Below are 25813 nucleotides of genomic sequence, written 5' to 3'. Positions count from 1 at the left end.
ATTAATGAAGGAGTTATATTTTAATTTAATCTGAATAATTACTATTCAGTTTTATCCTAACAATTATAAATATCAAAATTAATTATAAAAATTAAAAAAATAAATTAAAAACAAAATTAATATCACCGAGTGCCAACTTTTAACATTATGAATAACTATTTAAAAGCATTAGAAATCTTACTGAAGAAATTCATAATTTTCATTTAATTTACTATACAGTAAAAACTCACTCTTACAAACAATTAGAAAAAAGTGTTTCTCTCTATTTCTATGATGGGATCAATGTTCTTTAGTTCTTTATTCATCTACAAGCTACCACTTAATTTTTAACTTTTCTGGAGATATATTTCTTTCTTGTGGTGGAGAAAAGGAGTGTTCAATGTTCATTAATTCCATCTGTCCCTGGAAAGGGAAATCTCAACAACAGGATTCACACAGCATTGATCATATCTTTGCTTTCTTGTATCGAATTCTCTGAAGGCTATTCTACATCCTCCCCTTCTACTTTCTGATCTCGCATTTCAGACACCAGTGTGCTCTGTGCAGGGATCTTCACAGATGTCACCAACTCATCGGAACTTGCATCGGTGGACAGAACAGAAAAGGGACATTAAGTGGCTTGAATCTGCCGTTGAAGTAACTGAAAGTTTGCGAGGCCCATGCATCTACCTCCACTAATAAAGAACCTGCACCTAACTGCTCATGCAAGCCATCGGGCAATCAATTTTTTACTTTTTCTTTAGGAGTCGAACCCATGATTATGTCGCAAGTTTTCTCCTTTGATTCTTGTTTAGTATTGATCCAACTAAAGACTAACTACTTGAGTTGTTGCGAGGAAAGTCACTTGTCGATTCAGTTGTCTTCCATTAAAGTGCTTTAAAATTAATTATTTGTTGATTTTTTTTCAAATCAAGTTCATACACATCAATAATGATTACTAGTTAAGTAAGATTAGTTAGTGGTGAGATAAAGCAGGTAAAATAAACAATTCAATCCAATAATTTAAGTTGTTAGGTAAAATTTTAAAATATAATTTATATTATTTTCTAACATTTCTTCTCAAGTGATAGATTTTTGGGCTTGAAACTTACACAAACTTACACTACTATGTGCTTAACTTTTATCAAATAAATGAGAATGGTAAGACTCGAACTCGTAACTACTTGGTCATCAAGGCTCTGATACCATGTTAAAAGAATCAATTCAACCCAAAAACTCAAATTATTAGATAAGATCTAATATATGATTTATATTATTCTCTAATAATGCAATCATAATAAAAATGAATGGCTAAATTTGACCATTTCTTATAATGGGTGTTGAAAATCCATGTTCAATTCATGATATTTCATTATGGGGATTTAAGAATATAATAATAGCTGCTTTTAAAAGTAATTTTTGTTTATAAATAAATTAAAATAATATTTTTTTTATTTTTTAAAATTTATTTTTAACTATCGAAAACATAAAAAAAAAATTAAAAAAAATCTCTGAAGGCTCACAAAGATCAGAAGATTTGGTTAGCTCATGGAATAATCCACTGGTCGTCAAATTTATTGTAAGAGCTGGAGCCAACAATGTGTCATGGGTATTTCGTTGTAGTAATCTCCCTAGTTATCACTAATGTTTCTCTTCTTCAAGCTTGTAACTACCCTCGATCACTTCTTAGTACTGCCGGCTCACCAAATCAACCCTCGAGTATTTAATAAATATTTTGCACCCTGTTGAACCTATCATGTGTCGTTTTATCAACCTCTCTTGAGTAAACCTTGTTGCTCAAGTGGTTGCATTTCTGCATGGAGTCCTGGTCATGAACTGGGCTCTTTATTAACTACTTTTAGTTCCTCCCTGTACAAATGGGAAGCTTTGCTCTGGGAGATTGATGCTTAAAATATAGTGAGCAAAAATGTAAAGGTCTTGCCTTGTAAAATACTCGAAAACTGGCCCATGTTGCCCATGGTTGGCTTGATGTTCTACGGGGACAATGGACATCCTCATGGAAGCAAATGTCTGGGCCCATGCAGTCACTTCTTGGTTTTGTTTTACTTCTCATCACTTATCAGCAACATCGGATCACGAGATATGATTTTCTTACAATTCTTTAGGGTTATCTGAGCACACAGACAAGATTATGTGATGCTTCCTCCAATCTGCACCAAAAGTCAAACAAACTAATAAAGATACATAATAGAACGCAAGCACAGAAACAGTAAAGGTCCAGATTTCCAATGTACCAAATCATTCGAAACTTCTGGATTCAAAGAGAGGAGACAAGCCATGTCATCTGGGATCTTTATTAAAATGTTTAACCTCCAAACAAAAAAATGCCACCGACCAGCCTATTAATCAAAACGAAGGGTAAAACCACATTATGCAGAGGCGAGGTTGAATTTGTATCTTCACTCCTTCACTGCCCACAGTTTCAGGTAAAATCAGCAGTGGCCATTAGCATATTCTGTTTTCACGGGAAATCTTGCCTCTAACCCATTTTTCGTTACTCGGGGTATTCTCACCAAGAGCCAAAAAGACCTGAATCGTGATCAAAATCGGAGAATTCAAACTATGGGATCTAACTGACTAGTAATCATCACCTAGGCATCGCAACTTACCAGAAAGCATAAACTAAGGTATTATAGAACTAAAACCAAAGGTGCCCAGAATATCAAACTTAAGAACTCTAAGTCACTACCTTAATGTACTCAGTACTGCAGTCAATGGTAGTAATACAGCTGACTTTGCAGCTTTGCAGGGAATCAATAAAAGTCACTTTCTTTCTCTCCTTCTGCTTTCATCACTAATCATTGTCACTATGCATTAACCTCACACAAGGGGTGGCCGCAAATGACCTAAAATACTCATTAAATTTGAAGTAAATACCTTTTAAATTTGAACTATACTGCAATTATGCTTTCACAAGAGTGTCTCAACATTCACAACAAATTGTTGGAAAAAACGAGTGTCTTTTTCAAGATAACTTATAGTGCAGGGAGTGTCCATATGAATTTGGCAAAGAAAAAAAAAAACATATGCGAAATAGAGCAATCTTAAGACAGCATGTTCATATCACATTCACTAGCACAATGCAAGACTCGTATGCAAGCAGCTGGGAAGCAACTAAGAAATGGCATACATATGGTCATCTGCATCCTCTTGAATATTGCTTGGGGCAGGAAATACTGAATAAAAGAATTCAAATATCAAATCTGTTCCCTAAAACATCTCATTCTGAAAACAAGAAAACAAGAGCAGTATTTCTTCAAGTCTATCTTGCATTATTTTCAAATAAGCGCAAATAAGGAAAATTTCACACAAAAATACTTCAATTGGACAAAGATGCACTCATGATCGGTGAATGTAAGCATCTGCTAATAACGATCACAGAATTATGGCAGGTGCTTGTCCAAAACAGGGTTCGTTTGCATCACAGGACAAGCAGGTTGCCAGCTTCATAATGCTTCTTGCTGCAGAAAAAACAGGTTGCTAATCAAGTAGCTAATATGGCAAGGTAAGATCATTCCTTGTTTATCATCAAGGATACAGGAATAAGGAATCACAGTGAAATTTTGCACATGGATTTATAGCCTTTAGGACCTCAGGAACCCCTCTTGCTCTAGACATTGCCACACTTGCAAGTGCCTTAATAAGTAATAACTGCAGCCAGTAACTTAATTGACTGATTCATGATCATTTTATGTGAGAAATAAAGTTAAATTATTTTGCGAGGCTAATGACACCTAAAATTTTACAGTCTGCCCTTAAGTTGACTGTTTTATTTCGTTATTTGGAATAACATGGCATAAATGGAGAATATATTGTTTGCATCTGTTTCCATGAGATTTGAATTCAATGAATCATACAAAGATAAAGACTTGAAGCACAGAGAGTAAGTGAAACATAGCAAGAGAAAAGAAGACAAATGCATTGGTGTTATGATTAGTTTCTAATGATACCTAACAAAAATACAGTTGGGTTTTTAACAAGATATTGATCATAGTGAATTTGAACTGGTGTATCTAACGTATTTATCATACTATTTTCTTCATTATAGGACACAATAACTTATTTCACTAATGTGTTCATCTTTGGGGGGACTCATTTTCAATTTGCTATGAATCTCATGTCTCACTGTTTGATTTCATTCACTATCAGGAAAATGACCTTCACAATCGCGATCCAAACCTTGATTTGATTTGATTACCAATGACAGAAAATCCAATTGTAGACAGTACAAGTGCAAAACATGAACTCAACCTGCCAAACATTTTTTTTTTTTAATAAAAAAAATGAAGAAAGTAGTGAGAAATCATATATGCCCAAAATGACCAAAAATAGCACCACTGTGCCAAAATGCCATGTATTAGTATACCACATGCTATGGGAGACAAATAAGTTTAAGAAAAAGAGAAAATTAGAATAAGTTCACCAGGGAAGCTTGCGCCTTGCATTTATAATTTTTTCATGAAATCTTCAATTTTCTCAGCAGTATCATACATACTCTTCAGTTTGACCTCCTCCAAAAGCATATGACATGTTTGATATTTCGGTACTATATCTTTACTGATCATTTCCTCAAACAGATGGTAAGCCCACTGGCATTTGTTTGCTCTGCAGAGGCCATGAATTAGAAGAGCATAGGCTGATCTATCAAGACTTAGTTGATGCTTTTTCACCATGTCATCCAATAATTGACTCAACAAATTCATGTCTCCAGTTCTAAGGCATGACTTAAGCAATGGGTAGAATGTCTGACCATCAAGTTTGAAAGGTGCCGATGTTTCCATCTCCCTCAGAAGACTAAGGGCCTTTGATACATGACCATGATGACAGAGCATAGCAATCATGGAATTATAAGTAGATGTATCACGGGAGACCCCGGCATTTGGCATCTCCTTCTCAAAAACATCAACAGCCTCCTGAAATCGGCCAGCTCTCCCTAATATATAAATCAAAGAATTGAAAAAAGGTGTATCAGGTTTACATCCGGCTGACTTCATTCTCTGAGTTAGTTGTAAAGCCTCCTCGGTATTCTGTGACTTGGCCAGAAAAACAATGATGGTGGTGTAAGTGACAACATTTGGTGGGCACCCTTGCGCTTCCATTTCATCAAGGAGCTCATAGACCTTAGAAAAATTGTGCTGGCGGCAATAGAATAGGATGATGGTAGAGTAGCTGATTACACAAGGTCGAAAAGCATGCCCTTTCATCTCTTGGAGAGTCCAGTGTGCTTCATCAACTAGATTGGCTTTACACCAACCATGAATAAAAATGTTAAATGTGTGAGCATTAGGCAAAATGTGTGATTTAAGCTCCAAGAAGATAGCGCGGGCCTGCTCAACTTTGCCCTCCTTGCAAAGCGTGTCGAGCAACAAGTTCATAGACTCCGCATTCTTCTCCAAACCAAATGTTCCTAACTCGTCAAACATCCTCACAGCATCTTCCCATTTTCCTGCCCCCGAAAACCTTCTCATAGCCTTACCCACAGTGTTAAGTGTAACTAGATGATTTCGATTCATTTCCTCTAATAACTCCCTCATTTGATCCATTTGTTTCATTTTCCCCAGAATGTCCACCATCATATCATATGCCTCGGGTCTATGTTTGTAGCCAGGGCGTAATCCAGCCCATCTAAAAACACCCAAAGCAGATTTCCAATCATCCTTAAAGCGGAGGAGCAATTTGTCAACAAGATCATTAGAAACCTCAATGTTATCGCACACTTGTTCGTCCGCCAAAGACAGAAGAATCTCATCAGGACTGCTTCCTACACGAGCTTTGGCAGCGACTAAGTTCACAGTCGACTGATTTCTAGAGTCTAGACAGTTATCTTGGTAATCAAATACAGTCGTGCTTGTAAGCACGGAAGGTAATTGAGGAGGAGAAACGCACGAAGAAGAAGAAGATGAGACAGCAAGAGAGCAATAATCAGCACGACTAAAAACTACACGGGCGTTTCTAAGACAGCTTCTTAGTACTTGTACCCTGTTCATTGGTCTTGATTTTTAATAAAATTATGACCACTAAAAACAAGTAGAAGAGAATGGGTACCCGAAAAACTGAAGAGCTGAGCCGCTAGCAACACCTGAGCTAGCTTCTGCAGGGAAACTCCGGCGCTGGTCTGTGGTGTTAGATGAGATGATGATGCTATTCGGCTGCAATTTTACCTTCGGCAAGCAAGGGCTTGGGGTTTCAGAAGCTAAAAAGACCCCCAACAATTTCCGAGTAAGGTTGGGTTGACTGGGGCCTTGTTATGATTTGATTTGGGCCCGGCTCATCATTATTGTGCGCGGTAGGTTTTTTTGTTTTTAAATGTTTGTTTGTTTTTAAATTTTAAAAATATTTTAAAAACAATTGAATTTTTTTTTATTTTTTATTTTAAATTAATTTTTTTTTGTGATTTTAGATTATTTTGATGTGTTAATATAAAAAATAAATTTAAAAAAATAAAAAAATATCATTTTGATGCATTTCTAAATAAAAAACAATTTAAAAAGCAATAATTACTACAATACCAAACAAAAATATAAAAATACAAATTAAAATTTTAAATTTAACCAAATTCTAGGATAAATATTATCCTTGTATTATTACCAAATTTGTAATAGGTCCTTTGATTTGAATAAACATAAAATCATGCAGGCGAATTTTATTGTTTAAGTTTGAATTAACTGTTGATTTACTTCCTTTTAAGTTTTATTGCTTTTAATTTTCTTCTTCTTGGGGGTAGCAGTGGGATTTATTTATTTATTTTCTTAACCAATTTGGTTGGATTTAATATGGAGACTTAAAAAAAAACAGCTATTTAACTAATTGAGAAAACAAAATAAGTAATTGAATAAATTAAAAAAAAAAGAAAGGATTGATTTACCAAATTAAAAACACAAGTAGAAAAGAATAATGGGGTAAAACATAAAATTAACAATTTAGCAGGTGATCTTGTGATAAGAGTTTGAGATTAAGAGGTTTGCTTCTCCTGTGGTTTTAGGTTCGAGTCTTGTGATTGCTAATATGATGACTACTAGAAGCTTACATGATCGTTAATTTCAAGGACTGTGGGATTAGTCAAGGCATGCGCAAGCTGGTCCGGATACTCGTGTTAGTAATAAAAAAAATTGTGTAAAATTAGGACAGATAAAATTCTAGGAAGAGAGAAAGAGTAATTAAGTCGTATGTAATTCATTTAATTAAAAAAGGGGTTAGGAAAACTAGGTATCTTTTATATATATATATAATCTGAAGTTAACCTTTAAAAGCTATATATATATATAAATTATTGTTGCATATAGAGAGCCATGACATTCAGTTCAATTTTAGTTTGAAGTTTGAGATCGTGTGATTGTATGTTGTCTGCTGGCAATTTGAAACAAGTAAACATTACATAAGACAAAACGACACAGAGCATCATTAAAGAGATTGTAAATTTAAGCTTTTTATTTGAAAATATATTAAAATTAAATTAATTATTAATTATAATTCAAAATTAAATTTTAATAAAAAAAACATGATCATTATAACATTTCTAGAAAACATAAATTTTTAAGTAAAAACCATTTCGAAAACATGTTTGAAATGAAATTTCTAAAAAAAATCATTTTTAAATTTTTTTTAAAGTGTTTATATTTGAATAGATTTTAAAAATACATTTAATTTAATGAATTTATTTTATATTTACTTTTTAAATTTTTTAATGAATTTAGTATGTTTAATATCAAAATAAAATAAAATTTTATTTTAATACATTTTAAAATAAAAAATATTTTTTAAAATCACTACACTGTACAATTTCAAAGATCCTAATGTTACAAGATCCGCATGAATTGTGGCTACTTTTTTTATTTTTTATTTTTGATATATTATACGAAAATTATTTAAAAATATATTAAATTATATCAATTTAATACATAATTTTTTTAAAAAAAAACAATAAAAAGCAAATTGAATAGGGGTTGAAATGCAACTCTATCTAAACCCTAAACCCAATGCTAGCCGGTTCTCCCATTAATGTATTGAGATGCAACAAAATTTATAGCTATGCCAAACTATAGAGTTAATTCAACACAAATTGAGATCAACTTGTTATTCAACATTTATTTTGAACTAGGAAATAAACAAAAACAAAACAAAAATTGACCTATTTTTGCATACTTCTCTTCTTACAATGATCGAAGCATCCCATGGCATCCCCAGGATGAGAAAGCAAACCAGTGGTAGAGGAGAGAGAGCGGGAAATATATAGGATAAACAAGAAAACAAACCCTCTGATTTTTTGTATTTAAACAGATAAAACTGTGGTAAATCCCTAGCTTAAATATCCAAAACAAAAATCAGAGTCAATTGTTTATTTTAAATTCCAAACTTCGCACATCATCTAAAGCCTTGTACTCGTAAACCACAAAATCGAAAAAAAAGCGCCTCAATTCATCATCTCCATGCTTCAGCTTCAAGCTTGAGTTTTGGCCATGTGAGCTATCAAGTCAATCACGCGTGAACTGCAAAAATGGGAATCATGAATCAGCTGCACATCCTTCAAACCTTTTGGAGAAGACAATTGCAAAGGTACCATGAATGCTATAAATCGGGAAAGGAAGGGAGAAATGTACCTGTAGCCCCATTCATTGTCATACCAAGAGACAAGTTTGACGAAGTTATCGTTCAAGGCAATTCCAGCCTTGGCATCGAATATGCTTGACCTGCATAAAGCACAACCATTAGAGGAAATACAAAGAAAGCATGTATTCAGGCCAGCACAATCCACATGGTCTACGAAGACAGCATCACAGCCTTTTCCTTTACCTGCTGTCACCAATGAAGTCAGTAGACACCACATCCTCTTCAACGTAACCCAGAATACCCTTGAGGTTATTCTCAGACTCCTCCCTGGAGATCATCAAGGTAAACAAATAAAATCAGAATATAAATAAGCTAGAAGATTCTGACTAGAAGATCATTCTAACAAGCACTTACTTGATAGCAGATTTGATAGCCTCGTATGTTGCCTTCTTCTCAAGCCTGACAGTGAGGTCAACAACAGAGACATCCACAGTAGGAACACGGAAGGACATTCCAGTCAATTTTCCATTAAGTGCTGGCAGAACCTTTCCAACAGCCTATGAGATTTGACAATGAACGAAGAAGAATAAGGTCCGGCCGTAGGTGCATAAACATAGCAATAAACTATAAACAAACAATGATGCTCCCCCCAAAAAAATGCATACCTTGGCAGCCCCAGTGCTGCTAGGAATGATATTGAAGGAAGCAGCCCTTCCACCTCTCCAGTCCTTCATTGATGGACCATCAACAGTTTTCTGAGTGGCTGAATAACATGGATACAGAGCATCAGAGGACTAACTTTCAAACCCAAATGCAAAGAAAGCAACAAGATAAATCAGGATATAACATGAAGCTAAGCTCACCAGTAATCGCGTGAACTGTAGTCATAAGACCCTCAACAATTCCAAACCTGTCATGGATAACCTGTAAATCAAGGGGCAAAGATGATGATTAGTAAATAAATAATCCGCCCATTACCTCCATTTAGTTAAAAGATCTCATCGAAATAGATAGATACCTTGGCCAAGGGGGCAAGACAGTTTGTAGTGCAGCTAGCATTGGAAACAATGTCAAGATCTGGAGTGTATTGCTTCTCATTTACACCCACAACAAACATAGGTGCATCTTTGCTTGGGGCGGAGATAACAACCTTCTTCGCACCACCCTGAACCAACAAATTATCTATTTATTACGTAAAAAAAAAACACTATAATCAAAAATCAGATTATAATTCAATACATTCTCGATGGATTTTGTGTTAAATTAATGCCAAGAAAAGAAACCTTCAAGTGAGCAGCAGCCTTGTCCTTGTCTGTGAAAACTCCAGTGGACTCAACGACAAACTCAGCACCGGCTTGAGCCCATGGGATCTCCTCTGGGTTCCTACCAATAATCAGAAAGAAATAAGAATAAACATTAAAAAAAATCCCAGTAAAACAACAGCAAGATACACAAATTTTTCTATTAACATCTACAGTATTTTTTTTTTACCTGATGCCAAAAACAGCGACAGCCTTCTCACCAAAGAGAAGGGTCTTCTCATCCTTAACCTTGAGCTCACTGTGCTTCCAGCGACCGTGAACTGTATCATATTTGAACATATATGTCTGCAGACCCCCCCAAAAACAATTCATTAACCACAATAGAAAATCGAAAACAGCAGCAAAAATAAAAATAAATAAATAAATAGTTACCATGTAGTCAGTAGTGATAAAAGGATCATTAATAGCAACAAGTTCCACGTCATCTCTTTGAAGAGCAACTCTAGCAACCAAACGACCGATCCTTCCAAATCCTATGAACATTTTATTTTATTTAACGTTAATAAATGAATGTTTGGTTCCTTTTACCAGGAGTTTAAAAAAAAACACGTTTGAGATCAGGAAAATTACCGTTGATACCGATCTTAATCTTCTTATCACATGCTGTTAATTAAACAAAAATAAGAAAAACGAAATCAGATCAGATGAAAATGAAAACTAAAACGACGTGAAAATCAAACGAAAACAGTGTAACGGAGAGACATTTTTATAATCATTACCCATTGTTGTTGATAGTAACGGGACACAGAGGAGAGATTTAGAATTAAGAGGGGAGATTTGAGGGATAAGCTTAAACAGAGATAATTTTAGTGAGGAGAGTGGCTGCTAATTGAGGGTCATATAAAGAAGAGTAGGTGCGTGGTGGGGTTAGGTCACGTGAGCGGTTTTTTTTTTCTTGGGCAAAACGAAAGAAACAATTAGCTTGGTTTTAAGCCGCTGATTGGAATTTTGAAAAGCCGTTGTATTAGCCGCTGATTTTAAAAAGGAAATTCACGCGATTTTGTGGCATTTGGATTCAGTCTTGGGTGGTTGACTGGTTGTTTATCTATGAGGGAGAGGCGTGAGAGGAAGGTATAGCGCACTTTCCTTAATGACCGTGGGAGTCTTAATGTTCTGGAAGTGGGAATATTCGGAGTATGTCCGATGGGCTCAAAGTTGTTGGGCCCAGCAACGGAAGGTTCTTGTCGTGGACTGGTTGCATGAGCTCTCTGCTGACATCAGCAGCCTGCTAGGTCAAGCCTGAATTTGCTGCCACACAAGTTTCACGGTTTTCCGGTTGCTAGAAACTTCAAAGAGTAGATCTCAAAAATACCCACCTTTCGATTTTATTGTCAAATGATTTTTTTTTAATTTCACTTTTAAATTAAAAGAGTATAATTAAGAACTTTTATGTGAATTTTTTAAAACTTTTATATTTTTTTTACCAAAATTATACTTTTTAAAACAGAAACAACATTATTTTAAATAATAATAATAATAATAATAATTCTTGTTGGATGATTTTAACAGAAGTCATTGACGACGAATTAAAACAGTTTTAAGTTGAAATTAATATAAGAAATAACTTAATTATAAAATCAAGTTAGTATTAGTGTCTAAATTTTTTTATATATAAAAACATGAAAGATCTATTGAGTGAAAGTTGCCGTGACTTATACCAATTTAATGAAAGTATTAGTGTTTAGATTTGATTTGTTTTTGTATTGTAAAAGCATTTTAAAAAAAAAATAAATTTTTTTATTTTTTTATTTCAAATTAATATTTTTTTAATGTTTTCAAATCATTTTGATGTGCTGATGTCAAAAATAATTTAAAAAAAATAAAAAAAAAATATTATTTTAATATATTTTTAAATAAAAATTTTTTAAAAAATAATCACAATCACATTTTCAAACTAGCATAACAGAGATCCTAAAAGGAGATAATTATAATTCTTTTAAACATTTGCGAAGAAATTGTTTATTGGTCAAACCCATATATATATATATATATATATATATAACTCGGGTTATATTCAATTTGGGCCATGGCATGCTCACAAAGATTCTTGGCAACAGGTCAGCCAGCGTTCTGAGCAGAAACCCAACGTCATGCAAGTGGCAAAACCAATGTACCTTAAGAACTCCTGTATTTTATTATCATGAGATGGCATGCGCGCATGTTGCCATGAATTTATAAACACAAGTATTAATAATGTTATAATTATGTATCAGTATTAGATAAATAATAAAAATTAAAAGTATGATAGAATTAATATTTTATGATGGAAATAAAGTTATATTGGTGATAAAAAACTTAGAGACTTAACAAAATGATCTGTAGCAATTCACAGTGTTTTGGGAGGAAAGACACAGTGTTTTCACCACATGATTTAGATTTTCTGTTAATAAAAAGCAAAAAGAATTATAAAGCTAAATTCTTTACCAACTTAATATTAAAAAAAAATCAACAAAGATAATTTTGGAATGAAAATACCTATGAAAAAAAACACTGTAGCAATTGATAATGTTTTGTGAGGAAAACTACAATGCTTTCCCCGATAAAATAAAATAAAAAACCATTTAGAGAAATACTGTAGCAATTCATAGTGTTTTGTGAGAAAATCTGCAACGCTTTTCCCATATGATTTAGCTTCATTATAATTATAATTCTTAACCAACTCAATATTAAACAAAAATCGACAAAGATAATTTTGAAAAAAATCATAAAAAATCATATGGGAAAACACTACAACAATTCACAGTGTTTTAAAGAAAAAAAAATTACAAAGCTAAATTTTTAATCAGCCCAATATTGAAAAAATCAAATCAACAGAGGCAATTTAAAAAAAAATAGCAAAAAAAAGGAAAATCATGTTGAAAACACTCTAGCAATTCACAGTGTTTTGTAATGAAAGCTACAGTGCTTTCCCACATGATTTAGCCTTGTTTGTAATGACTTATAATTGTAATTCTCAACAATGTTTTGCGAGGAAAACTATAGTGCTTTCCCTACATAATTAAGTTTTATTACAAAGTTAAATTCTAACCAACTCAATATTAAAAAAAATAAAATTGATGAAGATAATCTTAGAAAAAAATATTACAAAAAAAGAAAACACAGAAGAAACTGGAAAAAATCATGCGATGAAAAACCGTATCAATCCATAGTGTTTTGTTAGAAAAAACTTGTATTTACTTGTAATTGCAATTCTTAACCAGCTTAATATTTAAAAAATAAAATTGACAAAGATAATTTTAGAAAAAAACATAACAAAACAGAAAAAAAAACCATGTGGAAAAAAACATTGTAGCAATTCCTCAGTAATTTGCGAGGAAAGTTACAGTGCTTTCCTCACATATTGTAACTGTAATTTTTAACTAACTCAATATTAAAAAATAAAATAAAAAAAGATAATTTCGAAGAAAATCATAAAAAAACAAAAATAAAAAAAACCACGCAGAGAAACATTGTAACAATCAACAATGTTTTAAAGGAAAAAATTACAAAACTAAATTTTCAGTCAGCTCAATATAAAAAATAATCGACAAATATAATTTTAAAAAATAAAAAAATAAAATAGAAAAACTATGTGCGAAAACACCGTAACAATCTATAGTATTTTAAAGGAAAAAAATTACAAAGCAAAATTTTTAACCAGCTCAACATTTAAAAAGTAAAATCAACAAAGATAATTTTGAAAAAAAATAAATAAAAAAAAAGAAAAAGAGGAATGTTGGAAAAAAAAGAAAAGTAATTTTGAAAAAAAAAAATAAACAAAAAAATAAAGGAAAAGTTGGAAAAAAATGAAAAAATGAAAAAAAAGAAGAGGAAAGCACCGTGGATTGTAATCCACAGTGAATTAGGTGTGGGGGAATAATGATTCCCCCCACACCCTTTAGTTTTATGTATAATAATATTTTAAAAACATAAAGTATTCTGATCCAACTTACACACACCATATTAAAAATATGTCTGGAAATATTATGCAAATTATATTTTTTTAACATGTAATTTCTTTACTTAAAATTAATTATTTTATATTTTTTAAAATTTTTTGATATACTGATATTAAAAATATTATTTTAATATATTTTTAAATAAAAAATATTTTAAATTACAACAACTATTACATTTTCAGACACACTCAAAATCTTTTTTTATACAGGATCAAACCCTACAACCTGCAGGCCCAAGAGATATATTGATAATAATATTTGAACCCACCTTGTCTTTCAGTTCTGCTGTCTTTGCGAGGAAAGCTTTCAACGGTGCGGTGTACATCATAAATCTTATATTTACTGTCACAAATCTTCTTATAGCCACTGGAAGTTTACTTTTAATTAATTTTAAGGTAAATAGAATTAATTAAAATTAAAAATAAGTAAAAAAATCAAAAAAATAAAAAAAAACCAAAAAAACCAAATCTTAAAAAAAAACCGATTAAAATTTTAAAAAAACCAACCGGTTCGGTTTCGATTTATAAGCCTAAAACTGAAAAAACCGAACTAAATCGAAACCAAAAAAAAAACCGAGCTAAATCAAAAAAACCAAGCCAAACTGGTTTGAATCGGTTTTTGTCCTAAAAATCGAATCAAACTGAAACTGGTTTCGGTTTTTTTTTATAAAAAAATCAATTTGATTATTTTTTTAATAAAAACTAAACCGAACTGAAAATAATTATTTCTAATTAAAATTAAAATATACGTAAGCTAATCCTTATATTTATCTAAAAACATAATATTTGAACGTGGAGCATATTACGTCGATCTTAGCTAAATGCCGCCAAAACAACCCCTCCATTAAACTGTTGTATTAACTAACAGCGTTGACAATTTTTTTGAGCGTGGGTGTGGACATCACTCCTTCCATGGAAACCATGCTCAGGCTGGACCTGTTCATGCCAGAGACTAATTAAATGGAAGGAGTAAATAAATGACTGGACATCTAGAAGTTGCTAGTTGCTGTCGTCATTACCAGCATGGAAAATGAAGTCAACTTTTAAGAACCTAATTCACTATTAAACTAAATTAAAAAATAAGAATACTAAAAAAATAAAAAGTACATTTTTTAAACTTGATTTGTCTTATCAGAGGTTAATAAAAAAACTCCAAACTCAAAACCTAATCTAAATTTTTAGCTAAACCGATAGCATTGATCTGAAAAACCCTGCAGTACTAGAATTCAGTGATCTAATTCATCATGACAAAATGATGTTTTAATAAAAATAATTAATTCAAATTAATAGGATAATTTAATAATTAAAACTTGTTTATCTTATCAGATAGGAGTTATTGTTTTCAATTCAGTTTTTATAAAATAATCAAATCTGATTTAAACCGACTGGTTTCGATTCGGTTTGATTTTTTAGAATAAAAACCGGTTCAAATCGGTTTGACTTGGTTTTTAAAATGGTAATTATGAATCCTTGGACAGCACGCATTGAATTGAGAGAAAAAGGAGGGGAGACGGTGGCATTAGGGCTTGAAACGGCCGCCAATAAAGGAAAGGAAAAGGAAACCGACTAATTTTATGGTTGGTGGGGTTTTGCTGATCATTCTTGACCTATCCTTTTTCCTTTGGGCACCCACTCTTTTCCTGAATTTTAGGCGTTTCTATCCACTACAAATTCTCTCAATATCAATCACTTCCCTTTCATACTCTCCTTTCCTTCATTTCTCTCTAAACTTGATTTTTCTGGAGAAGGGGATTTCTCTGTTTCTCCTTCTCTCTTGCAATTCTAGCATGGCTCCCTCACGATGGATAAGGCCTGAGGTACGTTCTTCCACCGTCTTGTTTCCGTTATGTTCCGGATAAAGTCAAAGAAAAATAATACTAATTAGCGTTCTTCATGACATGATGAACAATGAGGTTTTAGGGTTTTTAGATGAAGAAATATGAATATAAGCAAGTATTTTCTTGTCTTGTTTCATGACTAAAAAGATTGGTTCTTGTAACAGGTGTTTCCACTCTTTGCATCTGTTGGTGTAGCTGTTGGCATTTGTGGCATGCAACTTCTTAGGAATATAACCACCAACCCTGAAGTAAGGTAATGCTATGCACAAGGAAGAGGCTCGAACACGCACGACACTTTTGGATAGAATTCTGTGCATTAATTGGATCTTGACAATCAATTTGATTTTATGAATAATAGCTGTTTGTTTAGGCTGATTTTGTTATTTATCTATTATTGATTTGAATCTGGCGGCGGTGGCTCAGGGTGACGAAAGAGAACAGGGCAGCAGGAGTGCTTGACAACTTTAAAGAGGGCGAGAAATATGCAGAACATGGTCTTAGGAAGTATGTCCGAAAGAGAACTCCTCAGATCATGCCATCCATCAACGGTTTCTTCTCAGACCCAGATCTTCCAACTAACTAAAACCCGCTGACCACTCTATTTAGGATTGCATCTTTTCAAGTTTGAGATCTGGAGGAAGAAAGCAATGACAACGTTATTCATTTATCATTTGCATAGGATAAGGAAGAGTATGATACATTGGTTGTTCCATCTTTTTGTTACTCTATCTCAATACAATTTAATAATAACAGAGTTCATCTTCTAATCTCTTTTCTTCTGAGTTTTTTTTACCATCATACTGATTATTTCTTATTTTTAATTATGTATCCCTGATGTAATTTTGCTGTCAGATGTTCTTGCGCGGTATGATTTTCAATTTCGAATATTACTATTGTTAATCCAGTACAAAATTCAATCATTATCATGCATGCCTGAATTGGCTGGTGTCTCCAATGAGCATGAAACAAACTAGCTCTTCACCAGATGAGCATCATTAACCCCTGGCTGCACCAGCAGTCTTGGTCTTTACCCTAGCACATCCATCTACATTGATACTCACCCAAATCCCAGGTGGATCAGTTCAATCGAGCAAACTTTCACATTTCAGGAAATTGACATCATGCCATGATGAACAATCCGATGACTTTTGATGTTGCTTCTCAGCGTTGCATTCTCAATTACTTGTGGAAATATTATGGGTCACAATTTACATCAATAAGATCTGCTTAGAGCAATTCATCCATACGACCGAGGTTTTTGGTGTGCTCTTCGGCCCATATCGACTGCCTCTGCACATGGAGCATGCATGATATGCTCCCTGCTTTGTGATGAAAGCCTGTGCCAAGGTGAGCGTATCTTTGTTCGTGCCTGCCATTTCGATCCGAACTCCCAGAAGGCACGCTTGAGAGATCTGTGCTCGAATTGGTCGTGACAGGACCGACACTGGTCTTTAAAACTTCAGTTAATCTTCAATGCTGATGCTTTCACTCTAGCTTTCGTAGAATCATTCCTTCAAACTTTTGTTCGGAACAAGCATCTCTTGTAGGTTTCCAGATAGTAAGGCAGGATGAGAAGCTTCGTGATCCAACACACATATCAATACAAATAGTAAGGTGATGTTAAGTTTTCATCTCTAGAATTCCATGATCTAATTTCTCATTATCATAGGATTCAGTGGTTCTTCAAACCTTTGCCCTCCGCTCCTGTTAGGCCTTCTCAGGGTTCAATGGCCATTTTAATAAGATCATACAGTATCCTCCAACGAAATATATGACCAGATTCTAACCTGTGGCCTGAGGATGAAAGACTGAGGTGCTTAATCTCTACTGTCGTCAAGACAAATCCTTTTGGTGGTTACTCTTGCATTGATCTCCTCAGGAATTCTGTGACCAACTTCGAAAACGAAGAAGAGTTGTCCTCGAGCAACTTCACCGGGGAGTCATACTCTACAACTTTGCCTACAGTAACCAACACATTTGCAGCAATATATTCAAATGCTTCAAGGAAAATAAAAAAGTATATGCCAACAGCCTAATGATGATAGGCTATGCTATTTTATGTTCTCAACATTATTTACTTTGCGAGTTTGATCTATATTTCTACAAGACAGAGTAATTCATAATGTTGGGAAATTTTGCCTTACCGTCATCAAGAACCAAAACCAAGTCATTGTCTATGACAGTAGGTATTCGATGCGCCACAGTGATGACTGTGCATGTACTTGTTTCTTCTCTTATTGTTCCTTGAATGATATTATCTGTTGCTGTATCAATGGAAGCTGTGGCCTCATCTAATACCAAAATTCTCCTTTTCTTTAGCATTACCCTAGCCAGGCAAACAAGCTGCCTTTGTCCAACACTCCAGTTTTCTCCATCTTCAGCAACTGATCCATTGCCAGATTCCAGCATTCAATAACCAAGAAATTGAATTTACGAAACTCTGAAAATGAAAAAGAAAAAGGAATAGGACTTCAAGTTTCTTTATTGGAGTACAATATGTACCTGGTGCGTCAAGAAGTCTTTTATCTTGTTTCACTGTATCTGCAAGGCGGCACTTGTTGAGAACCTGAAAAGCAGAATGGTGTTAAGTTAATGTACATTGAAATCCTAATCCAGTACGAAAGAGTTTTGATTCTTACCTCCCAGATTTCTTGATCCGAGTGTTGCTCCAAAGGATCCAGATTAGTCCTTACAGTTCCTTGAAACAAAGTGGGATCTTGAGGAATTATGCCAAGCCTGGACCTCAAGTCCTGCAAACCTATCTTGGAAATATCCAGTCCATCAATAAGAATCTGTCCGCCTGATGGCTCGATCACTCGAAAGAGAGCTTGAATCAGAGTAGACTTTCCACTTCCCGTCCTGCCCACAACACCGATTTTCTTTCCTCCAGGGAAGGTGCAAGTTATCCCTTTGAGAACCATTGGGAGAGAAGGACCATATTGAACATGAAGGCTTATCAGTTCAATTCTTCCATCCACTGGCCATTCAGGCTTTGGCCCACAATCTTCAATCACTAGAGGAGCTTCGCTAGGTATGTTAGTGAATTGAAGAATTCTTTCAACTGATATCATTTTGTTTTCAACGTTGCATAAATTCCAGATAACCCAAGACTGAAGAACATTCAAGTTCAGACCGTAGGTTGCTGCGAGCCCCGCCAAGCCTGAGATCCATTCAACCAACCATTAGACTACAAGTATAATTTATGTTTCAGAAAAGAATCGGAAATGAATTAAAGGTAGAAATATGCTTCTACTTGTCTATATTTCCTTTTTCTTGCAACATTCAACCATCAAATATGATTAGGAATTATTACAACAGTAAGCGACTGATCAAAAGTGACATCATCATCTTCGGTTTGTTTTCTTGTTTAATATTCTCAATGAAAAATAGATATACTATAGATGCTTGATGCGAATGTGGGATACTAGACAATGGTTTCATTACTCCATTTCTTTTCTTCTTTGAAGCTTCCTTAATAGAATCTAGCTAGATGGATTTGGTTATATATTCAAATTATGTCAGCTTTTGCCATTGCATCACCTACGAAACAATGCACTATTTGTGAAATTCATCTACGAAACTCCACGTATTCTCGGTTGAAAATTGGTGCGCATAGTTTCTCATTATGTTGGTTCACTAACAATAAGAGATAAGAGAAGCTCACTGGGATTAATGGCTGACTTAGGAAGGCTGACCAAGATGATGAGAACAAGAAAGAACCCAAGATTGAAGAGAAAGTTGATCCGAACGCACAACCATTCCATTGTGCCTGAGTTGTGAAAGACTATGCGAGAATAATCATCAATTAAGCTTAGGTTTCTCGTCAGAAAGCGTTCTTCCTGATTGAAACAGCGAATTGTCGCTGCTCCTGCAATAGATTCTGAAAAGTGATGCAAGATAGGAGCCTTTCTGATTCCAACCATTCTGGCTAATTCTCTAGCAGTTGTAATGTAGTAAGCCTGCATAAAATTTTGATTAAGCTCCATAATGTTTAAATATGAGTTGAATGGGATGAATCATCTAAGATTCGGACTAGAAATATCCATGCTTTTTCTTTGGTCGGTGCAGCATAAATGATAAGGAACTGTTCTTGTATTTTTAATAAACTCTGGCTTGGGAGATCACCCAACCACGACCTTCATGCAAATCATATCTATGTTGCACCACATGATCACTGCTAAGCCATTAAAATCTCTTTAGTGGCTGACAAGGTTTAATCTAATACAAACATGATAAGAAGTTGAAGCAGGATTTTTTATATACCTGATACCAGATGGAGATTCCTAGTATGACAAGAAAGATGGGGAAGACCTGCCAAGCCACCTGAGACATGAGGATAATGATGCTTAATAGCTGAATTAGCGCAAATGCCAATCCAGCCAATCTGTAGGGAATGTCTGTATCTACTGTGCTTTGATCTGTAGATGACTGCCAGGACAAGCACAAAAAATAAAAATAAATATTTTTTTCTCGGAAGCATGTGAAGACGTTAGACAAAGCAAAGAGTGTCGAACTTGGAATAGCAACAAAAAACTAACCCTGCTGAGGATCCTACTAGAGGGAGTAGCATCAAAGAAAGAAATACTAGCTCGAAAAACTGATGAGATCATTCCAAGGAAGAGACGCTGAGCAGTCTCAATAGCAATTGTTGCCAGAAAAACTGCTCTTCCCAATATAAAGACCGAGCTTCCACCGGACAACAAAATGAATATGCCGATCAGCTTTTCTTTGGTGACCTTGTGATTCTCCTCTGTTGCCCATGCAATCCAGTAATTGCTGCCCATCTGCAGTCCCTGGAAAAGGACTTGACACAGAAGAATGATTGGAACAAGGGCTCCTTTGTAAGCTGAAGTAATGAAGGTTGAGTAAACACTCCATTTCACTCTGCCAGTTTCAGATACTTCTTCTTGAGTTCTCTCTGAAAATCTATCAGAACTGCTAGGCTCTTCAAATTTTTCTTCTGTGACTTCAATTTGATTTAACTGAGATGGTATACTGGTTAATGAGTTATCTTCTTTGGGTGGATTCACTTGGTTTAGTGATCTTCTATGGGCAACCATTTGTCTAACAAGTTCACCCGTGGGATCTGCAATCAAGTCTTCATATTTTCCTGACTGGACAATCATGCCATCTTTCATCACCTATAAAGACACATTTAAAAGTAATGGATAAGAGGCTTGGGAGGGCCAAATTCATGTGATAGTTGGATATCTAGTCAAAGTTTCAGGTTATGTACCAGAACAAGGTCTGCATCCTCTAAAAATTCCAGTTGATGGGTAGCATATATGACAGTCTTCTGAGACAAGAGTTGCATGAGACATTTCTGCACAAAAACATTCCAAATATGAGGAAAACAACAAGATGGGAATACAGACACAGAAGTATAGTTGCATGAGAGATGGTAAAAAGCATAGAAAATAGTGGGAAGATGCTTGCCTTGAACAAATGTGTTCCAGTATGCGCATCAACAGCACTAAAAGGATCATCTAGGATATAAACATCTGAATTACTGTAGAGAGCTCTTGCAAGTTGAATTCTCTGCTTTTGTCCGCCACTCAAGTTCACCCCTCTCTCTCCCACTACAGTCAAATCTCCATCAGCCCATTGTTCAATATCCTGTTTCAAAGCACACCCTTTCAAAACATCCTCATAAAAATCCCTATTCATATCCTTGCCGAACAACACGTTGTCTCTTACAGTTCTGGTTTGAATCCAAGCTCTCTGTGGAACATAAGCTTTTGTTCCATGAACCTTGATTCCTGCCCCAGAAATCCTGGGAATCTCTCCAATTATGCTGCATAGAAGGCTTGATTTGCCAGACCCAACTGATCCACAAACTGCAACCTTGTACAGCTTCATTATTTTCATGTTCTTGGTAATTTTGATGGTAGTTTTCGTTGAGATTTGATCTTTTGTTTCCCAAGCGTATTCTCCACTTTTCATTTCGATAGCAATGTCTGATGCTTGAGAAGTTTGGTAAGGAATCTGCTTCTTTTGATCTTTTTCTCTTAGAAAATCTTGGATGCGATCGATGGAGACCTTCGTTTGAGCAATCATGGAAATGAGCTCTGGCAGGTTGTAGATGGGCTCTTGGAGAATTCGGAAAGTTGCTAGAGCTGAGAGGACTGTTCCTGTTGTCAATGGTGTTTTCAATATAATACAGACACCGAAAGTGACAACGGAGACCAGAGTTGGTGAAGCCCAAAACAGAAAGGCCATTGCTGAACTTGTATAGAGGTATCTCCTCAGCCAGTTTCTCTCAGTCTCTCTAAGCTGAAGAAGCTTCTTAAAAAATGTCGGTTCCCATGAATACAGTTTTAAGACTCTCATGCTCTTGAGAGTCTCTGATGTTGCTTTGATTCTTAAGTCCTTGGCTTCCATGATCCTGGAGTGGAGCCTTTCTTGCTTACTGGCCAAAGGAGTGTTGCTAACCATCACCAGAATTGTGGAAGAGAGAGCTGCAATTGAGGGGGCAGCACCCAGGTTTCTATAGAGGATAACAAGGGCCAAAAACACCTGGAATGGTAGCAGCCAAACCCCATGGATGTTCCAACAGAAGTCACCAATTCTCTCTACGTCAACATTGATCATATTTATGATTTTGCCATTGCTTGAACCAGCAAACTTCACTGATAAAGATTTCTTGTAAACTAGTACTGAGAGAGCAGCTCTCACTCGCACGCCAATACGCTGAGCGCCAAAGTACCATTGCCGCTGTGTTAAGGACTCAACTGTCTTGGAGAAAAAGAAGATGAAAGCAAGAACCAGCCCGTTGAGGTATCCTGAATCATCATGATTCTCCGACAAAAAATTTACAAAGTTGGTGATCAAAAGAGGACCCATATAGGAGGCAATTGTGTTTACTCCTGCAGAAGATGAACAGAATTAAGCATAATAGACCTCCTAAACAGAATCTAAAGATTGATGCAAGATTGAACAAAGAGATACCTGCAAAAACTCCATTTAAAGTCAGGGATTTCCAAACAGCATATGCTATGGCTTTTGGCAAATTAGAAGTCTCGTTTTTATTTTTTCCAAACGAATCCTCAAGCAATGAGGAAGCATACCCGGCCGTTTCTGATGCAGGAACTGAAGGAACATGAGATAGCTCAAGTTTTTCCATCCTCCCCCTACTAAACAGTGGGTTTATCCATCGAAAAGTAAGCTTGCTCCAAATTCCAGCATTCCTATAGCAAGCTGAATCTTTGAACAAACTCTCATGCTCTTCTTGAAGCAATGGGGTTTCAAGATCATTATGTGTCTTGGTACTTCTACATCTGAATGTCAGAGCATTGAGAGAAAGCAGAATTGACAGTGGTAAGGAAGGGAAATCAGCAATATTAGCTTCGGGCCAGGAATAAGGCAATTCTATGGAACTAAAACGGGTGATGAAGTGAATGGAAACAGAAAGCGAACAAAAGATGCTGTAAACGACCCACCAAAGAATAACGACTACGGGCCATCTGTTGTTTTCTCGAAGAGTTCTGTTTTTGGAATAGCAAGCAACTAGAGTAGCTAAAATCCAAGTCACGGATAAGAACACAGATTTAGAGGTAACAATTCCAAGGTCCCAATACTGATAAAACCCAAAACCAAGGTACAAGATCGAGATTATAATGTTAGAAAGAACAGCAACTGTAGTGAACAGCACTGTGGGTTGTTTCACTGCTTTGTGTTCTCTGCTGTGTAAATCACCACCGCCTCTCCTTTGTTTCAAGATGTCTACCAACAGCCATGCCAGTAACAGTACGGCAAATGCTGCATTGACAATCTCTACAGAAATGTCCATTCCAGTCCCCAGCAAAAAAATTCCCATCTCAACTTGATCCTCACCCAATCAAAATTCAAGACAAAAGCTGAAAAAATGTACTCCAAAAGAAACCCACCAGAGAGAGCACTCTAGGCAACGTGTAAGACCTGCAAAAACATCCTCATCTATGTTAACGTTAAAACCAATGACAACCCACTTCAGATACCAAGACAGAGACACAAAACAGCAGAACTGAATCTACAATTCCCCTCTTCGGAACTAGAAGGAAGAAATGGATGAGGTTTTTTAAGGTTTGAGATAGCAAACTTGCCTGCCAAAGCGTGAAAGAAGCACGTGTGCCTTCAAGGGTGGCAAATTGGCAATAACGAACGTAGGTAGGAGGCGTCAAGTGGTTTACAGACACAGTGGGTTAAGGAATGAGGATTTTTTCTTATATAAAAAGATACAAAATCAAATCACCGTCATGCCATCATTACAATCTTTTTCTTCCATTTCAATCTCTGAAGGATAAGTCTTTATCATAATTCCACAGGATCAGAACAAAAATGAGGTCCAGAATCTTAATAGTCGCTGCACACGTCAACTTTAAATAATCCAGGTAATCTCTTCCCTTAAGACGGGCAGTTTTTCATTGTTTTTAGAGTCATGATGTCTTCAATTATGATGTCATTTAAGGAACATAGCCGCACTTTAAAATTTCATTTTTAATGGTATTTCATATAATTTTTGTTTATTTAAAATTATATTTTTATTTTTTTTATTATTTTAATATATTTATAAATAAAATATATTTTAAAAAATAACTGTCTCTAATTTCTGAGCTAAGACCACCTCAAAGGGCTACTAGGCCTGCTTGCCAAGTTGATCTTCTAAACTAGAATTTTTAGGGTGAATATTAAGAAAATCTTATCGTTTTAGATTTTTAAAAAATATATCTTCAAGATAATAAAAATATTTAATATCTATGATCAATATGCTAATTAAATTAATTCTGAAGATATCTATTGCCACCAAAGAAAACAAATCGAACATATAATATCTAAGTCTATGATAAGGTTACTGTATTTCATTCTTGTTTGTTTATTGCTCCAATTTTCTTGGTTAGGTGCATTTCACTTCTACATTTCTTTTCTTTTTTTGTCGATGCCGATGCGGTGGTGGGTGAGGTGCATGAACATAACTCTCTTCTCTCCGTACAATTCATTTGTAAGTGTTCAAATACAATTTTGCTTTCAATAACTTTCCAAAATATTTTTGCTTCTTCGAGGAAAAAAAGGGCTCTGTTTACTTATAAAAAAAATTCATTTATTGCTTCTTAAGATTAAATAAATAAAAAATTATTTTTTCCATAAAAAGTGTATTTTACTTCTTTATTTTTTTAAAAAATAAAAAATATTTAAATAATTATTTTTTCAAAGACACTAGCGTGCCTCGTGAAGTGCTTTTTCAATAGCAATATCATTTTTTAGGCCTTAACTTGCAAAATATAAAAAAAATCAAAACTGGTTCAAACCAACCAGTTTCGGTTCAGTTTGATTTTTTATATTAAAAATCGAAACTCAACCTACCGGTTTTGGATCTGTTCGATTCGGTTTTGGTTCAGTTATTTTATATTAAAAACCAAAAAATATATTGTGTTTTGGCGGTTTTTTGGACTTTTCTAATGGATTTGGTTTCGATTTGGTTTGTTTAGCCTATTTTTTTGGTTTCAGGCTTACAAAATCAAAATCGAACCGAATCGAATATTTTTTAAATATTCTAATCGGTTTAATCAATTTTTTTTTATAGTTGGGTTTTTTTTTAATTTAATTAGTTTTTTGAATATTTTTTCATTCCTAAGGGATAATATGTTTCGCATTAGGTAATTATTATTACCAGACGTCCATTAGTCCTGCTTTAATGGTATCTATAATCTCTCTATCTTAAGATTAAATAAATAAAAAATTATTTTCTTCTTAAGAAAGTGTATTTTACTTCTTTATTTTTGTAAGAGATGGAAGATATTTAAATAATTATTTTTTAAATTCTCTACAATAAAAGGAAATAAATATTTTGCTTAGTTCGCTTAATATTTTATACCTATTCGTTTTATTATTCTCAATTTAAATCAAACAAGAACATTGCTTCCTTTTTAGAAAAAAAAATACATAGAAATAAAACAATTATTTTCAAAAAGTAAAGGCCATTATTTCAGAACGGAAGCTATTTTAGATGAAGATTGGATTTTATACGTGTATTTGTTTATGTGCCTGTGCTTTGAAAAAATAAAATAAATTTAGGGGATTCATTAGATTTTTGTTTTTTTTCTTTTTCTTCGGGAAACAAAAGCACCAGAAGCATAGTTTTAAAAACCGACCCGGTCATTGACCCGGTCCAGTGATCGGGTCACGGGTCAGAT

At 34.5% G+C, this 25813-nt stretch overlaps 4 protein-coding genes across 6 annotated transcripts; 1 reads left to right on the top strand and 3 right to left on the bottom strand.

The window, feature by feature from the left end:
* Nucleotides 1-189: 189 nt before the first annotated feature.
* Nucleotides 190-6310, bottom strand: LOC7460037 (pentatricopeptide repeat-containing protein At3g04130, mitochondrial). Of its 2 annotated transcripts, XR_002984487.2 has the most exons (3): nucleotides 6046-6310; nucleotides 2235-3461; nucleotides 190-2150 (listed from the first exon to the last, which is right to left on the bottom strand). XR_002984487.2 is itself a non-coding variant. In XM_002315595.4 (2 exons), the coding sequence occupies exon 1, from the start codon at nucleotides 5985-5987 to the stop codon at nucleotides 4446-4448; it is 1542 nt and encodes a 513-aa protein (XP_002315631.2). In that variant the 5' UTR covers nucleotides 5988-6243; the 3' UTR covers nucleotides 3196-3461; nucleotides 4159-4445. The 2 variants fall into 2 exon arrangements, 1 of the variants encoding a protein (XP_002315631.2); XM_002315595.4 differs by lacking the exon at nucleotides 190-2150 and having other exon boundaries at nucleotides 3196-3461; nucleotides 4159-6243.
* Nucleotides 6311-8048: 1738 nt separating this feature from the next.
* LOC7460038 (glyceraldehyde-3-phosphate dehydrogenase GAPC1, cytosolic) lies at nucleotides 8049-10747 on the bottom strand. The gene is made up of 12 exons (XM_002315596.4): nucleotides 10589-10747; nucleotides 10440-10472; nucleotides 10242-10342; nucleotides 10039-10154; nucleotides 9831-9930; nucleotides 9566-9712; nucleotides 9411-9471; nucleotides 9213-9310; nucleotides 8962-9104; nucleotides 8791-8874; nucleotides 8598-8687; nucleotides 8049-8486 (listed from the first exon to the last, which is right to left on the bottom strand). The coding sequence occupies exons 1-12, from the start codon at nucleotides 10590-10592 to the stop codon at nucleotides 8438-8440; spliced, it is 1026 nt and encodes a 341-aa protein (XP_002315632.1). The 5' UTR covers nucleotides 10593-10747; the 3' UTR covers nucleotides 8049-8437.
* Nucleotides 10748-15345: 4598 nt separating this feature from the next.
* On the top strand, nucleotides 15346-16411 carry LOC7460039 (uncharacterized). The gene is made up of 3 exons (XM_002314517.4): nucleotides 15346-15623; nucleotides 15809-15897; nucleotides 16068-16411. Exons 1-3 carry the CDS (start codon nucleotides 15381-15383, stop codon nucleotides 16225-16227), a joined length of 492 nt encoding a protein of 163 aa, XP_002314553.2. The 5' UTR covers nucleotides 15346-15380; the 3' UTR covers nucleotides 16228-16411.
* Nucleotides 16412-16512: 101 nt separating this feature from the next.
* LOC7477044 (putative ABC transporter C family member 15) lies at nucleotides 16513-23882 on the bottom strand. 2 transcript variants are annotated; one of them, XR_008060345.1, is made up of 11 exons: nucleotides 22593-23801; nucleotides 21081-22510; nucleotides 20881-20967; nucleotides 20183-20785; nucleotides 19908-20072; nucleotides 19309-19603; nucleotides 18284-18804; nucleotides 18147-18210; nucleotides 17789-18028; nucleotides 17432-17603; nucleotides 16513-17220 (listed from the first exon to the last, which is right to left on the bottom strand). XR_008060345.1 is itself a non-coding variant. In XM_002315597.4 (11 exons), exons 2-11 carry the CDS (start codon nucleotides 23458-23460, stop codon nucleotides 17500-17502), a joined length of 4377 nt encoding a protein of 1458 aa, XP_002315633.4. In that variant the 5' UTR covers nucleotides 23461-23561; nucleotides 23726-23882; the 3' UTR covers nucleotides 16513-17499. The 2 variants fall into 2 exon arrangements, 1 of the variants encoding a protein (XP_002315633.4); XM_002315597.4 differs by having other exon boundaries at nucleotides 16513-17603; nucleotides 22593-23561; nucleotides 23726-23882.
* Nucleotides 23883-25813: the final 1931 nt, after the last annotated feature.

The sequence above is a fragment of the Populus trichocarpa genome, chromosome 10, assembly GCF_000002775.5.
Source record: "Populus trichocarpa isolate Nisqually-1 chromosome 10, P.trichocarpa_v4.1, whole genome shotgun sequence".
NCBI classification, from domain to species: domain Eukaryota; kingdom Viridiplantae; phylum Streptophyta; class Magnoliopsida; order Malpighiales; family Salicaceae; genus Populus; species Populus trichocarpa.
This window is presented reverse-complemented; position numbering and strand designations above follow the sequence as displayed.